We start from the raw sequence: 13633 nt of genomic DNA, 5'->3' as shown, positions 1-13633 counted from the left end.
CATCCCTGGAGCAGTGTTTTCTTCCCCAGGTGAGGGCTCATCACATTCAGCAGATGGTGCACAAGTTTCAGCTTGCCCAGAGTCTCCCAGCGTTCGAGTTTTTGAGACTACTCAGCCTCATGCATCCTGCATTCTTCTGGTGCCAGAGGCCAGGTTGCGGGTGAGATCTTGCAATGGGCACTCAAGCTCCAGTGTTCTTAGTCCTCCGGCAGGATGTCGAACCCTGTTCAGGTGCCGTCCTCAGTCGCCCAGGACCTTCTGTGGTGGGCCAACAAAGGCAATCTGATGAGGGGGGGGCTCCATTTTGGCTGCCCTGGCCAGAGGTGACGATCGTGACGGACGCGTCCCTCACGGGATGGGGAGCTCATGCCAATGAGTTGACAGTCGGCGGTCGTTGGTCTCCGTCTGAGTCCAAACTCCATATCAATCTGTTGGAGCTGAGGGCCGTCAGGCTAGCCCTGAAGACTTTTCTGCTGACTGTGCGAGGGAAGAATGTCCTGATCCTGACGGACAACACAGTGGCCATGCACTACCTCAACAAAGGGGGGGGGGGGCAGGGTCACTTCCTCTGTGCAGGAAGGTAATGCAGCTCTGGTTCTGGGCAATCCAGCAGGAAGTTTCGATCTCGGCAGTTCATCTGGCCGGAGACGAAAACGGGACGGCGGACGCTCTGAGCAGGCAGAGCGCGATATCTCATGACCGGGAGTTGGCTCAGGAGATTCTCCTGGAGATCTTTGCCCTTTGGGGGACCCCTCAAATGGATCTCTTCGCCTCCAGTGCCAACCGGAAATGCGAGAGGTTCTGCTTGCGGGAATTTCCTCCAAAAGGAGCCTTAGGAGACGTGTTTGTGGTGGAGTGGTCATTCCCACTGCTGTACGCGTTTCCTCCAGTCCCCGTCATCCCGCAAGTTCTGCGGAGGTTACGGAGATTAGGTTCCCAGATGATCCTCATTGCTCCGGCGTGGGCCCGGAGGACAGGGTACCCGGACCTTCTCGACTTGTCCATCTGCCCTCCACGTATTCTTCCCTACCAAGACGATCTGCTCTCACGGGAGGGGGGGGGGGCGGTTCTCCATCGAGAGGTCAGATCCCTCAACCTTCACGCTTGGCTTCTGAAAGGTTGAGGTATAAGGATTGGGAACTCCCTGAAGACGTGATGGAGGAGTTGCTTTCGGCCAGACGGCCAGCAACAAAGTCCCTGTGCCGTTGCCGTTGGCGTAAATTCTGCGACTGGTGCAGGGTTAAGAATGTGGATCCTTTTGCATGTGACATTCCCATGGTTCTGTCTTTTTTGCTTTCTTTGGCCCACAGGGGCTTGCAAGTGGGTACCATTAAAGGTTACCTGGCGGCGCTGTCCATATTTAAGCGCTCGTCTGAAGAGTGTTCCTATATTAAAATTCCTTTCATTTCTCAGTTTCTGAAAGGGCTCACTAATGTGTTCCCTCCGTCACCTTTCCAGGTGCCCAGTTGGGATTTGAACCTTGTTCTCAAGTTTCTGATGGGTGCTCCATTTGAGCCTTTGCATTCATGCCTTTTGAGACTGTTGACTCTTAAAACTGTATTTTTGGTTGCGGTCACTTCCGCTCGCAGAGTGAGTGAGCTACAGGCACTTTCAGTTAAGCCACCCTTCACTGTATTTCATAAGGTCAGGGTTGTCCTTAGTTCGTCCTTCCTTTCTTCCGAAGGTGGTGTTGGAATTTCATTTAGTCTAGAAGGTTGTTCTTCTGGCGTTTTACCCTCCTCCACATCCTGGTAAGGAAGAGGAGAGGCTCCATAAGCTTGTTCCTAGGAGAGCGTTAAGCTTTTATATTTCACGCATGTCCCGGGTCAGAGTGGACGATTATCTCTTTATTGGTTACGCTGGAAAGCGTTTGGGACAAGCTGTGACGAAACAGAGTTTGTCTCGCTGGATTATTTTAGCTATCTGAGTGTTACCGCTTGGCGGGTAAGGACCCACTGGTCGGCTTGCGGGCCCATTCTACCAGGGGTATGGCTGCCTCTACTGCCCTACAGAGGGGTGTCCCTATTCCTAACATCTGTGATGCAGCCACCTGGGCTTCGGTACATACTTTTGTACGTTACTATTCCCTTGATTCCATCTGTGGGCAGGATCTGGCCTTTGGCAAGGCGGTCCTTCACACCGCAATTTGATTGGGCATTCTAAATTTCTGTTTTTATAAATTCTTTTCCCACCTCCTTGCATTGGTACTGCTTTGGGAGTCTGTCATAGATATGGGATACATCGGAGGAGCAAGTTACTCTCTTACCTGGTAATGTTCTTTCGATGGGATGGTCCGACGACGTATTCCATATCGCTCCCTCCCTGCCTTCCCCGCTACAGAATTTCTTGTGCGATTGCAGCTTACGTTTCCGCAAGGATTTGTGTCAGACTGGCAGAAGACTGGTACCACACGTTCTTGGGGAAAAAACTACAACTGAGGCTACGGGCGTCGTACATCCTACTTATAACATCTGGTGACGTCGGCCATTGGAGGAGGTCCTCGAGGGCGGCGTATCGACGTCATCGACGCAGGACGCAGACGCCGAAAGATTTTCCAAAGCGGCACAGCTGTGGTGATTACTGTCATAGATATGGAATACGTCATCGGACCATCCCATCGAAAGAACGTTACCAGGTAAGAGAGTAACTTGTTCTTCTCTGGGAAACAGAAGTTTATCCCAGAGAATGTATTTAAACCTTTTGGGAGTCTAAAAGACATCCCTGTTTCAATGCACTGAGGGAGCTTTCTAACACACATGAAAAGATGCCTATTCAGTTATCTAAAACTCCATAATCAAAGAACACAAGAGTAAAACACACATCAAAATACATGGAAGTGTGGGGAAAAAAGGCTGTCTTTCCAGGTAAAAAAAACACCAAGTCCTCAAAATCCAGCAAAGTTGCTGGGGGTCTCTAAGGTAAGGGAATTAGCACATTTGAGAATTCTCCCCAACACGTGCTCAGCCCCCTCTGTGATAACCTGGGTATCACTGAAAAGGCCCTGGCCTGTTTACGACCTTCCTCGCCAACCGACCCTCCCAGGTCCAACTTGGGTCCTTCCTTTCCTCTAGCTCACTTTCCAATTGTGGTGTAGTCTAGAGGTCTATCCTCTCTCCCTGGCTTTTCAACCAATACCTGGCACCCCTCACCCACTGCATTTCTGCTCTCAGCTCCAACTTTCAGTGCTATGCGGATGACACTCAGCTCGTTTTCAGGCTCCCCTCTGCCACCTCTTCTCCCTCTCTCATCTCTGATTGTCTGCAATCCAGGAGTGGTGTGCTGCCAACGACCTCTGCCTTAATGCCAGTAAGATAGCGATCCTCCTCATTGGCACTCCTGCACCTTCCTTTCCTGTCACTCTGGCCGGCCTCCCTTGGCCCTCTCCCTGCTCCCACCTGTGAGGCTAAGAACCTCGTGCTCATCTTCAACTCCACACTTTCCTTTTCTCCACACATCTCTGACGTCTATAAGAAGTCAAACTACCAACTGCACCTCCTCAGAGGTATTCTTCCTTTCCTCTCCTTCCCCCAAAAACTCGCTGTCTCTAGAGCTCTGGTTCTCTCTAGGCTGGACTACTGCACCAGCCTCATTCTAAATCTGCCTGCTACTACTCTCCGCCCTTTACATCTCATCCAGAACAGGACTGCAAGACTTGTCCTTGGCCTCAAGCCCAGGGATCTTGTCTCTCCATCCCTGAAATCTCTTCATGGGCTGCAAGGATTAAGTTCAAGACCCTTTGGATTGTCCACAAGGCCTTCTGGGGCCTGGGTCCGCAATAGCTTCAACTCTCACTTCGGAAATGCCTTCATACTCTTGCTCTTCGCTCCTCCACCTCCCCAAGGGTCAGTCGCTTTTCCAAGTAACAAGTTGGTGGTAGATCTTTCTTCGGCTGGGGCCTCTCTCTGGAACAGCCTCCCTGCCTCTCTGAAACTTGAGGAGAAACACCTTCGGTTCGGGAAGTACCTCAAGACCCTTTCCCTTTGTTTCTGCCTTCTCTCTTCCTCCTGCTGTTGTCTGTTTCTGCACTGGGCACCTGATTACCCTCTGATTTCAGGCCCAGATCCCTGCCCACCCAGCTGCATACCTGCACTACCTCCTGGCAACCCTTGCACTTGGGTCTGTATTTGCAACACTGCAGCCCCCTTACCTGCAATTATTGACATCCTTAGTCTGCGCTTAATTCCTGCACTTGCCACATCCAGGCCGCACTACCTGTTGTTGCTTTGATCATGTGTTCAGCACTTTCCACTCCTCCCCTACCCCTTGTACTTCCCCCTTCACTGCACTTGCGCATTCTCAATGGGGCTAGTAAGATCTTGATGTCCTCCCTTGTACCCATTCCTTGCCTCGTCGCGCCTTGAAACACTTGTGTATGGGTGTGATATAAATAAAATGTATCGTATCAATTTCCACAATTAAGGCACGGGTAAGTTCCCTGCTGCTCATCTTCCATTGTAGTTTGTGCACCGCTTCTGGTCTTCACAAGCAAGTTTCTCAGATTGTTGCTCCTTTTGATAAGCAAACGCTGGAGGATTTTGGAATTGATGTCTTGTGCGTTCACTGGTCAGGATGTTCCATTGCTTGAAACTACTCTTTGATTTGTTGGCTCTGTGTAGAATATTTTGAAAAAAACGCGATCCCTGGGGATTCGCGCTTGGTCGTCTTCTACAGCAAGTCTTCACGTTTGGATATCCTTGTTCTAACGACAGCAGCATACAGATCTTCGGGTATCCTCTTTCTCAATTTCTCATGGAGTTTAGCTACTTCCATTTCACATTCATTTGGGTCACTGACGATCCTTTTGATTCTGGTACATTAAGAGTTTTAAGTAGGTGAACACTCAATCTGTGGAGCAGGCGTGCCTGTCAGTTATTTTCGTGAAGAGGGTTGTTGATATCTTCAATTCTTGAGCTCTGATTTGTACGTCTGGATAATGTGTGTCTGGATTTCCAATTTCTGCTGTAAAGTGTATCCTTTGATCAATACCACTGATGTACCCTAGGAAATCGTTAAGCATCTCTCTGCTTCCATGCCAAACACCAAAAACATTGATGTACCGTACCCAAAAAAAGGTTCCCACTCACTCGGGAGAACTGGCAAAAAATCTAGTAGTCCAGCGAAAGGTGCTGGGGGACTCGCAGGTGAAGGGGATTTACATAAACATGGACAATCTACCTAATGGTGGGTAAAATGTGAAATAATGAACGGGGTACTTAAGGAGCAGTCCCCCTCGCCACCAAAATGAGGTGAAGGAACCAAAAAAAAGACTGGGTGAAAAGCAATACGTTGAGGGACCCCAGAAAGTGGTCAGAGAATCCCTGAACTTGGAATTCTGGTTTAACAGATGCCAATGCTGGAGAACAGGAGTTACAGGTAAGTAACTTATTCTTTGTATAGTATTGACTGTATAACCATGTTGGTGTTTTTCCCCTCACAGTTTAGCTTTCATTTGTTTATTATAGTGTTACCTTTATATCAACTTTTCAGACTGATTACCAAAAAGAAATTAAATATTTAGAAAAAATGTGCACTCCCCGGTGCATTCTTTGTTTAGCTCACCAGATAAGCCCCCATGAAACCTCCGACATGCTGAACATCAACATTGGATATTAATGAACTTTAAGACCGTGTGGACGGAATATGGGCGCTGCGGTGGAATGGGTAGCGGGCGGAGTATTGATGGGAAGGAAAGCTCATACAGTTGGCTCCTAGAGAAGCTGCAGTAGAAAACACAAGCGGTTCGTTATTTTGTTATTGGGTTGAACTTGTTCAGGTTGCAAAAGTTAAGATGTCGTAAACATTGGACAGTTGATGATGGAAATGTATGCTAAATATAGAACAATGAAAAGAATGTAATTAAAAAAGAAATGTTCTTGCATGCAACTCTTCATTAATAAACATAATTATGTAGGTATTGATGAATGTATCATCCTTACCATGGTAATTTATTTATTTTTGTTCAGTAAAAATAGAACTAGTTATAACAATGTTCAAGTTTACCCATTTAAAATCAATGTATTTTACTTACTAATCTGTGACTCAGAAGAGGATTTATTAAATGCCAAAACAAGGAAAATGGATTGACCCTGTAAACATTTTCTCCAAAATTCCTCTGATCTCGTCTGGCTTTCCTTGAAAATAAATTGACCTAAGTAGTATATATGAAGGTGTGCCATGACTGAGCTACTAGATGTAGAGATATTTCCAAACTCGTTTTGTCATTAAATACTCTAAAATATCTCTTCACTAGGAAACTTCATTCTTTGGCCCAAAACTTCAAGAGTGGACAGTATATTCATTCTTGACATCATAAAAATGCTATGATGTATAGGAGAAGGAAACTTGAAAATGTAAGACTGAGGTTTCATTATGTTGATTATAAAAGCATTATAACCTTTTAGGGATTTCTTGTCTCTCACGCATTCATAAGTTTTCCTCCAGTCCCACAGGCAAGCTTTTTTCTTTAAGGTCCTAGTCCACTCCGTCAGATTGTGGGGAAAATTAGGCAACCATTCTATTTCTTAAAAGAACTGAAGGTTTGTACTAGTGAATTAATTAGCAGCTCTAGCTATAACATGCTCTCCCAAATAAACCGAGCAATTGACATTCCGGGCTCGTATTAGCTTCAATATATAGCATTTTGCTTCAGTTTGCAGGATGGGTCTCTTAGGGCAGTTTATCTATAGTCCACGTATGGTAGGACTTTATAAAACTATCCCCTTGGTATACAGAGATACAACTTCTAGTATAAATCTGTACTAAAGGTTTTGGTAATCTGGCAGAGCACCCTGGCTTATTTTAGGAGGGAGATGTGAGCTGTATGTCAGTACAAAAAACTTAGTATATAAATAGGCCCAAAGAAACACGTGCAGTTATAACAAAATAGTTATTTACTTTATTTACACTAGGCAAAGATAAATCTTCAGATTGGGAAGTACTATTTCAAAGCTAATAAACGCAATGAAAAAACAATTCAATACTTCAGGTGAGTAAACCACAAAATAAAGACTTATTCATTAATGCAATTCAAAGGTAAGTAAAACCCTATTACAGTAACTCAAAATATTCAGTTGTATGAATAAAATGTATGAGCACCCACCAGCATTAGCAGGTGAGCACTTTTGCAGAAAATACTGTTCAGAGGCCTTGAGGCTTTAGCAGGCAATCCGTATCTAAGTACGAGTTCTTCAAAGTCAGATTGGAGGTAAAGTAGATAAGGCACAGCCGTGGGAAAGTTCCAGTCGATCTTCAATTACAAGTAAGTATCAATCTTGTTCGTAAAAGAGGGTTCAGGGACCTCTGGGAAAGGCTCCCTGTATGCACACAAGTAGTAGGCCTGAGTGATCGTGTATGGGCGAGCAACCAACACCGGAATGAGCACTCCAGCATCAAAAGAGCAACAGAAAGACTCATTACCCAGAGTTCCACAGTACCTTAGGAATGATGAAGAAGTTGAAGCTGGACGCCTATACGAGGCAGCAGCACCGGACCTAGTCTCCTGTTCTTTGGTATTGGTGACAGAGGGAAGGACTCTGGAAGGGATGTCACAGCAGCAGTTGAGAGGGGGCTCCCAGCAAAGCATTCTTTGTGCAGACTCCAAGGGAGAACTTTGCTTGTCCGAAAGATTCACCTCGCTTGCTCGGTCCTGCACTCCGGTGAGGGGGCTTTGTGGAGGGGGATCTTACCTCTGGAGGTCCGGAAGGAGTCCATTAAAGTTTCTGGAGGATTAGTTCTTGGCAAGAGTATGCTCTGCACTCATGCTCGAGGTCCCAGAGTATTGGCGGTTTGCAGCCCAGGAAGGTTGCAGTTCTTTGTTGGATGGCTTGAATTGAAGGTCGTCTTGGGACTGGTTATGGCCACCAGTCCAAGGGAAGTTGTTCTCATTGGCGCTTCCATGCCAATTTGAGCAGGACAGCAGCAGTACTTCATCAGACCTTTCTGGTCGCTGGAAGGTGCTGCAGGAGTCTCTGGTTGTAGTCTTCAGGTCTTCAATGGGCGACTTGTCTTTTGCCTCAGGATCTTCGCCTTGTATCCAGGAACCCAGCCAATCAACATTCATGCACCATTCAAAACAGGCAGCCTCCCAGTTGAAACTGGTTCCAGACAGGCATGCCAAAAGACAAAGAACATCATAGTTTCAGACTCCCCACCCTGCTTCCTTTCCTCACAGACACACTGGATCATTGGCAGGCTTCACAAAGGATTCCCACCGAAGACAAAAATCAAACCAGGACCCCCCCCCCCCCCCCCACCCCGCACCCAGGACGGCAGAAGGGCCAAGAAAGGACAAGCACCCAGGAAATGTCAAAAAAAGAAAAGAGCCACCATTTTGGGTCAGTGGAGACCCTTCTGTGCATTACTGCATCTTTGACCACACCCTGGGTAGGAATAATACTCAAGTCAGTAGAACACGTCCACCGCCACTAGCCTGACAGGTATGCCTGTCACTGCAACAGAAATGTTACAGGAGCAGTGAAAAAGGGGATACTAGGTAACCCCTCAGCATTCCGCACAAGGTGGTGTATGCTGATCTCACAAAAGAAAAGGTAAGCAGGATAAAAAGTATCCCCCCTATCCTTGGGAACAGTAGTTTGTGCAAGGAAAATAAAAGAATATAAAAAGGAATGCCCAAAGGGCTCCCAGCAACACTGCACAAAAGGTGCTGTGTGCTGCAAAAGTGAAACACAGATGCCTTTCCAATTATGGAGGAACTCATGACTCCATCAAATAAAGTAAAAACATAATGAACAGGGGGTTCCGTGGGAGGAGCAAAAAGAATGAATGAGGAAAAAGGTTCCCCTCATTCAGGAGAATAGTAAAAAAAAAATCCAGGAGTCCAGCAAAAAGTACTGAGGGTCTTGCAGGTAGATGGGATTTGGCATAAATAAGAAAAATCTCCCTAAAGGTGTATAATGGTGATGCCCATTTCTAGGCTTATGCATTCAACGGGTACACATTGGGGTAACCCAAGCATGGTTTTCCATTGTTTCCCTTGCAGATGGGCAAAGCTCAGGAAATGTATCTAGGTCATACATTATTTTTGGCGCGGCACAATAATTCTACATCAATACCAGGCCCTTCAAGTCAACCGGAATGATTTAAACAAGAGTCTTACGACAGCGTCAAAGACAAATAATCCACAGTCCTTCGCAAAGTGCGGGATAGCTTCTTCCATAGATTGGTGGCCGCAACAGAAAAAGCCCGGCCGCCAGTTCTAGATCGATACTATGGGAATTTGGATCAAGAAATCAGATGGCAATCTGAGTAGCTGAGAGGGGGCATACAGCAGAACGTTGGCTGTAAAATAATCGGCAGCCAGACCATAGAAGGCTCCGTAAATTAAACTCAAAGATTTGAGCTCAATACTGTGTGCTGATGAGAGCCAATGAAGGATATGTAAAGTTGTAGAAATACGATTGTGAGCTGACAAACCAGAAACGGCACGAGCGGCTGAAATTTGTACAACTTGCAGCCTGTCTACCAAATACACAGGTTGGGCTGGGTATAATGCATTACAATAGTCCAGCGTTGATTTGCTTGTTGCTTCACGTAATGCCCAGATATTTAAATAGAATTACGCCCTAGTGAATGGAGTGCAATCTTCCACAAGCCTGTTTTTTCTTTGTAGGAGCCAAAGATATTTGCTTTGTGTGATATTTGTGTAATACTCTATTATCCAGGCTTTCGTGAGGCCTAATCTTGTATAACGCACACAAAGATCAAGACCAAAAGTGATGGACAGAACTGATTAGATTGACTTCTAATCATGCAACTTTCCTCTTTAAGAACAGTTTTATTTTTTCAATATAAATTACCACCATTCAGTGATATACATTAATAAAATATCTTCCTGTCACTAACTTTTACAATATTTCACAAGTACATACATACCAAACTAATCATGCCTCACCATTAAGAATCTCTCTCTCACCATAGCCCAATTACAACAATATATACAGGCCCTTTAAATTGATGGGGGCTTCACAAGAACAGTCTGATTACCAAATTACAATACATCCAATTGCTTTTTGACAGTGTCTATTTCTTAACAACAAATGGTCGTCAACACGTGTTTCGGCCAGAATATATGAGCCCTTCACTATGGCCCTTTGATGCTCCAGCCTTCTTCAGGACACAAGTAGGTGCCGTACTATGCCCCACTGCTTACAACCTTTTGTACTCCTAGCGGTGTACAAAAAAAAACAAATGACAAACATTAAAATTCAAGTCCTGTCTTGCCAATCAGTGCCCAGTGTGGCATCAAGAGCCTGTTGTGATAGCTTTATCATTTGGAATATATTTGACAGGCTGGGATGTGTACTTCACTTTTCTAGATGCAGTGGAAAGAGAAGGTGACCCACTGAGAGGTACCACAATAGAGGAAAGAGATAAGCAGACATTTGGCGTCCCTACAACGGGTATTTTGTCCCAGAGCATCAAAAATGGAGGTAAGTGAGAACCGTGCAACGCGCTATAATGGATAAAGAGAGTTGAAAGGTAGAACATTAATTTAAGGGGATTTTCTTCCCTTTTTTTAGACATCTCCTCTCTGACTGGTGGCATAAATGTTCAGTTTTTCTGAAGTCCAACTGCTTAGTAAAACCATTCAATTGAGGCAGTACAAGACTCTACTCTTAGTATAAGGCTGTACCACCCGAGTTCAGGGTAGTGTAGATGGAGCAGTCAGGCTTATCTTAGGAGGGAGAGAGGGCTGTAGAATCAGTACAATGAAATTGTTATACAAATGGTCCAAAGAAACACTGAAACATTATGTATTGTAAAAATAAATGGTTTATTTAAATATTAGTAGGCCCTGATAAATCTTGGGGGAAATAAGTACCATCACAGATCATATAAACATATATTATAGAAAAACACAACACTATGCTTGAAGGTACACAGACCAAAGCGTATAACCTAATTTGAAGCACCTAACAGGAGTTCTAGGGAATTCAAACCAAGTTACTTTTTAGATTACTTTCAGTAATATAAGGGTAGTAGACCCTAGCAGTTGTACCGTGACACTCAGCAAGAAATCACTTAGTAAACCAACTGGACAATACACTTTTTGTAAATAGTGGAACACTTATTCTAGGGACAGTAAAACACCTATAACTTTAATTCAGGATAAGTTATTCTAGGGGAGTTGGACCTTTGGGTGTAATATTAAATTACAGTTGCTTTTCAGTTAAGTCTAAGGGAAGCAAGAGCTCTAACATAGTTTAGGAGAACGCACTTATACTCGAGGTAAGTAAAACCTATACACTTTCTACACATGCTATAAGCAACTTAAAGGCAAGTATAAACCCAAGACATTTTTGTGTCTGTCTACAACAGACCAGGGAAAGCAACACACAGTGTTACACTTTATGAATGACTCAGTTGGTCTATGTATGTAAAACCCAATGCAGACTTATTCTCCACAGCCTAACCGCAAGTCAGGGGAAGCATTTATCCTAACAAGAATAGTGAAGTGAAACCAACAGCATTACTTTTGGGAAGACGCACAACCAAATCACAGTTGAGTAATATACTCCTACGTCCCTTCCCCTTTCCTCCTTCCTGTATGGGAACGGAACCTTTTTTATCCAGAAAGACATTCCCCTTTAAATCTACTGGCGTGAGAAGGCTCCCCCAACCCTGCCCACCAGTTCCACACCTCCGTCCCCTTTTCCATATGCATGCGCATGAAGTGAGAGCTAAGGTGACAGCAGTCGTGTTCCAGCACCACGTTCCCTGGCAGGGGATCAGCAGGGCGGCAACTTGGGCCACTGACTTTTTGCAAGCACCACTGCTTGGATACTAGTGCCAAGGCTGATACAGCGTTCGGCCAAGGAGTGCTTCGTTATCTATTTGCCTGGAGGGTCAGCCTCTCCTCCCCAGGGCGTTGCCAGTTGTAATCGCCCATACGGGATGGAGGAAAGGGGGTGGGACGTAGGAGTAATTGTTACTCACCTGAGTGACTATCATACGCCTAGTCCATAGTCCCTTTTCCTACATACGTCCCACCAGCCATGCCCATATAATAAAGACCAGTGAGGTTGTTAAAGTGTAATACAGCCAATGCGTCAAGAGGGGAACTAAAGTGTGGCGCCGGTGGGCGGGGTTGAGGGAGCCAAAGCTCCTGGGGCCGTGCGCCAGTAGATTTAAAGGGGAAATGTCTTTTTCTGGCGGAAAAGAGGTTCTGTTTCTGCCCCTCATGAGGGTCGCCAATACAGGATGTGGAAAAGGGGACTATTGACTAGAAGTACGTTAGTCACTCCGGTGAGTAACACTTAACCTTACATCTACTTTCCTTTTAGAATGGCAAAACAGTTTCTAAGGAAAGAAAGAGGTTACTGTTAGGCAGATTTGCATGCAGTACCCTCTGGGACCACCACATACAATTAGGACTGTACTACATAGTTTTTGGTAGCGAGCTGAGCAGCCAGGCTTATCTCAAGAGGGAATGTGAGCAGTAAAAGGATGTTACACAGAGATCTTACAATCACAGTAGTTCAAATAGACCCTTGTACTTGAGGTTTCTTGGTAAAACACTTATTAATTTATCACAGTCATTTAGAAAACATTCACTAGAAGGAGGCAACTTAATATCATGAACAAATATACTTCCCCAGTATGGGGTCTGGCATGGATTCACATGCTCATGAATATTCCCCGTCGTCAGGCTGGGAATACGCAAAAATCAGTATCGGTTTCGTTTCTGATCTGTCTTTCTTAGTAGTAACCAATCACTGATCTCTGGATAATACTGCACCCAACCAATGACTGCCCTCTCCCTAAGCCCCGCCTCTGGCAGCCACCCTCAGATTTTTACCGCACGCTCAAATGTTGGGAGTCCTTGTCTTTAGCTCGAGTTTTTTACTGCGTTTTCATGTTTTTTCAGGAGATTTTCTCTCTTTTTCGGTTTAATCGAGCCTCAAGCTCCACCGTTTCTACTTCCGATAACGGGGACCCGTTTCGGAATTCTCTACGCCCCTCAAGGGTGAAGTTTTTGTCGAGTTTATACTTCTTGGAGGATTCCGAAAGATCTGTGGCCTACCTCAACGGACATGGCCCAGGACAAGGGAAGCTCGACGCCCGGATCCAAGCTGTTCAGGTGCTGCCCTGGATGCAGATTACAGAACGTTTTCAAGGAGGACAAGCATTTGCGATGTCTCTACTGCCTCCATGAGGACAAGACGCACGTGGAGAAAGACTGTGCGTTCTGCAAGAACCTTTCGGAACGGACCAAACAAGATCGTCGTTCCAGCCTCGTTGCCTGGCTGGAGAAGGGCACAGCAGGTGAGAAGGCGAAGAAGATGTCTGAGCGGGCTTCTAAGTCCTGTGAGGGCGCCCCAGCGACGGGGGCCCAACAGAATGCCAAGCACTGCGAGTCCGCGCGCACCGGGAGCGCCGAAAGGTCGGGCTCTTCGGTTGCCAAGCAGGGTGCTACTTCCCCGGCACGTTCGACCACGAGCCAGTGCTCTGGTTCGGGGAAGAGGAAGTCCGAGAACCCGGGTAGGCTGCTGGAGCGGACCCGGTCGATCTCGAAGGAGGAGCGAGGCGCTGACCCTCCCCCCCCAAGGCGAAGGCCCAGGACGCACCTAAGGTGATGAAGGCTTTGATCCATCCGGCAAAGGCCTCTACCGAA

The 13633-nt window shown here is 45.9% G+C and overlaps 1 protein-coding gene across 2 annotated transcripts in view; it reads left to right on the top strand.

The window, feature by feature from the left end:
* The window catches only part of INTS6 (integrator complex subunit 6), a 1045054-nt gene that overhangs the window by 842690 nt on the left and 188731 nt on the right, over window positions 1–13633 (top strand). The window contains exon 16 of one of the 2 annotated variants that reach the window (XM_069640441.1): window positions 10335–10448. The exons of the other annotated variant lie outside the window; for it this stretch is intronic. Within the exon in view, the coding sequence (XP_069496542.1) occupies window positions 10335–10448 (114 nt within the window). The remainder of the gene's footprint in view (window positions 1–10334; window positions 10449–13633) is intronic. 2 annotated transcript variants of the gene reach the window in all.

This window comes from Ambystoma mexicanum, chromosome 7q (genome assembly GCF_040938575.1).
Source record: "Ambystoma mexicanum isolate Mex_15411 chromosome 7q, UKY_AmexF1_1, whole genome shotgun sequence".
Lineage (NCBI taxonomy): Eukaryota > Metazoa > Chordata > Amphibia > Caudata > Ambystomatidae > Ambystoma > Ambystoma mexicanum.
Note: the sequence above shows the minus strand (reverse complement) of the source record. Positions and strands in the feature narration are given on the sequence as shown.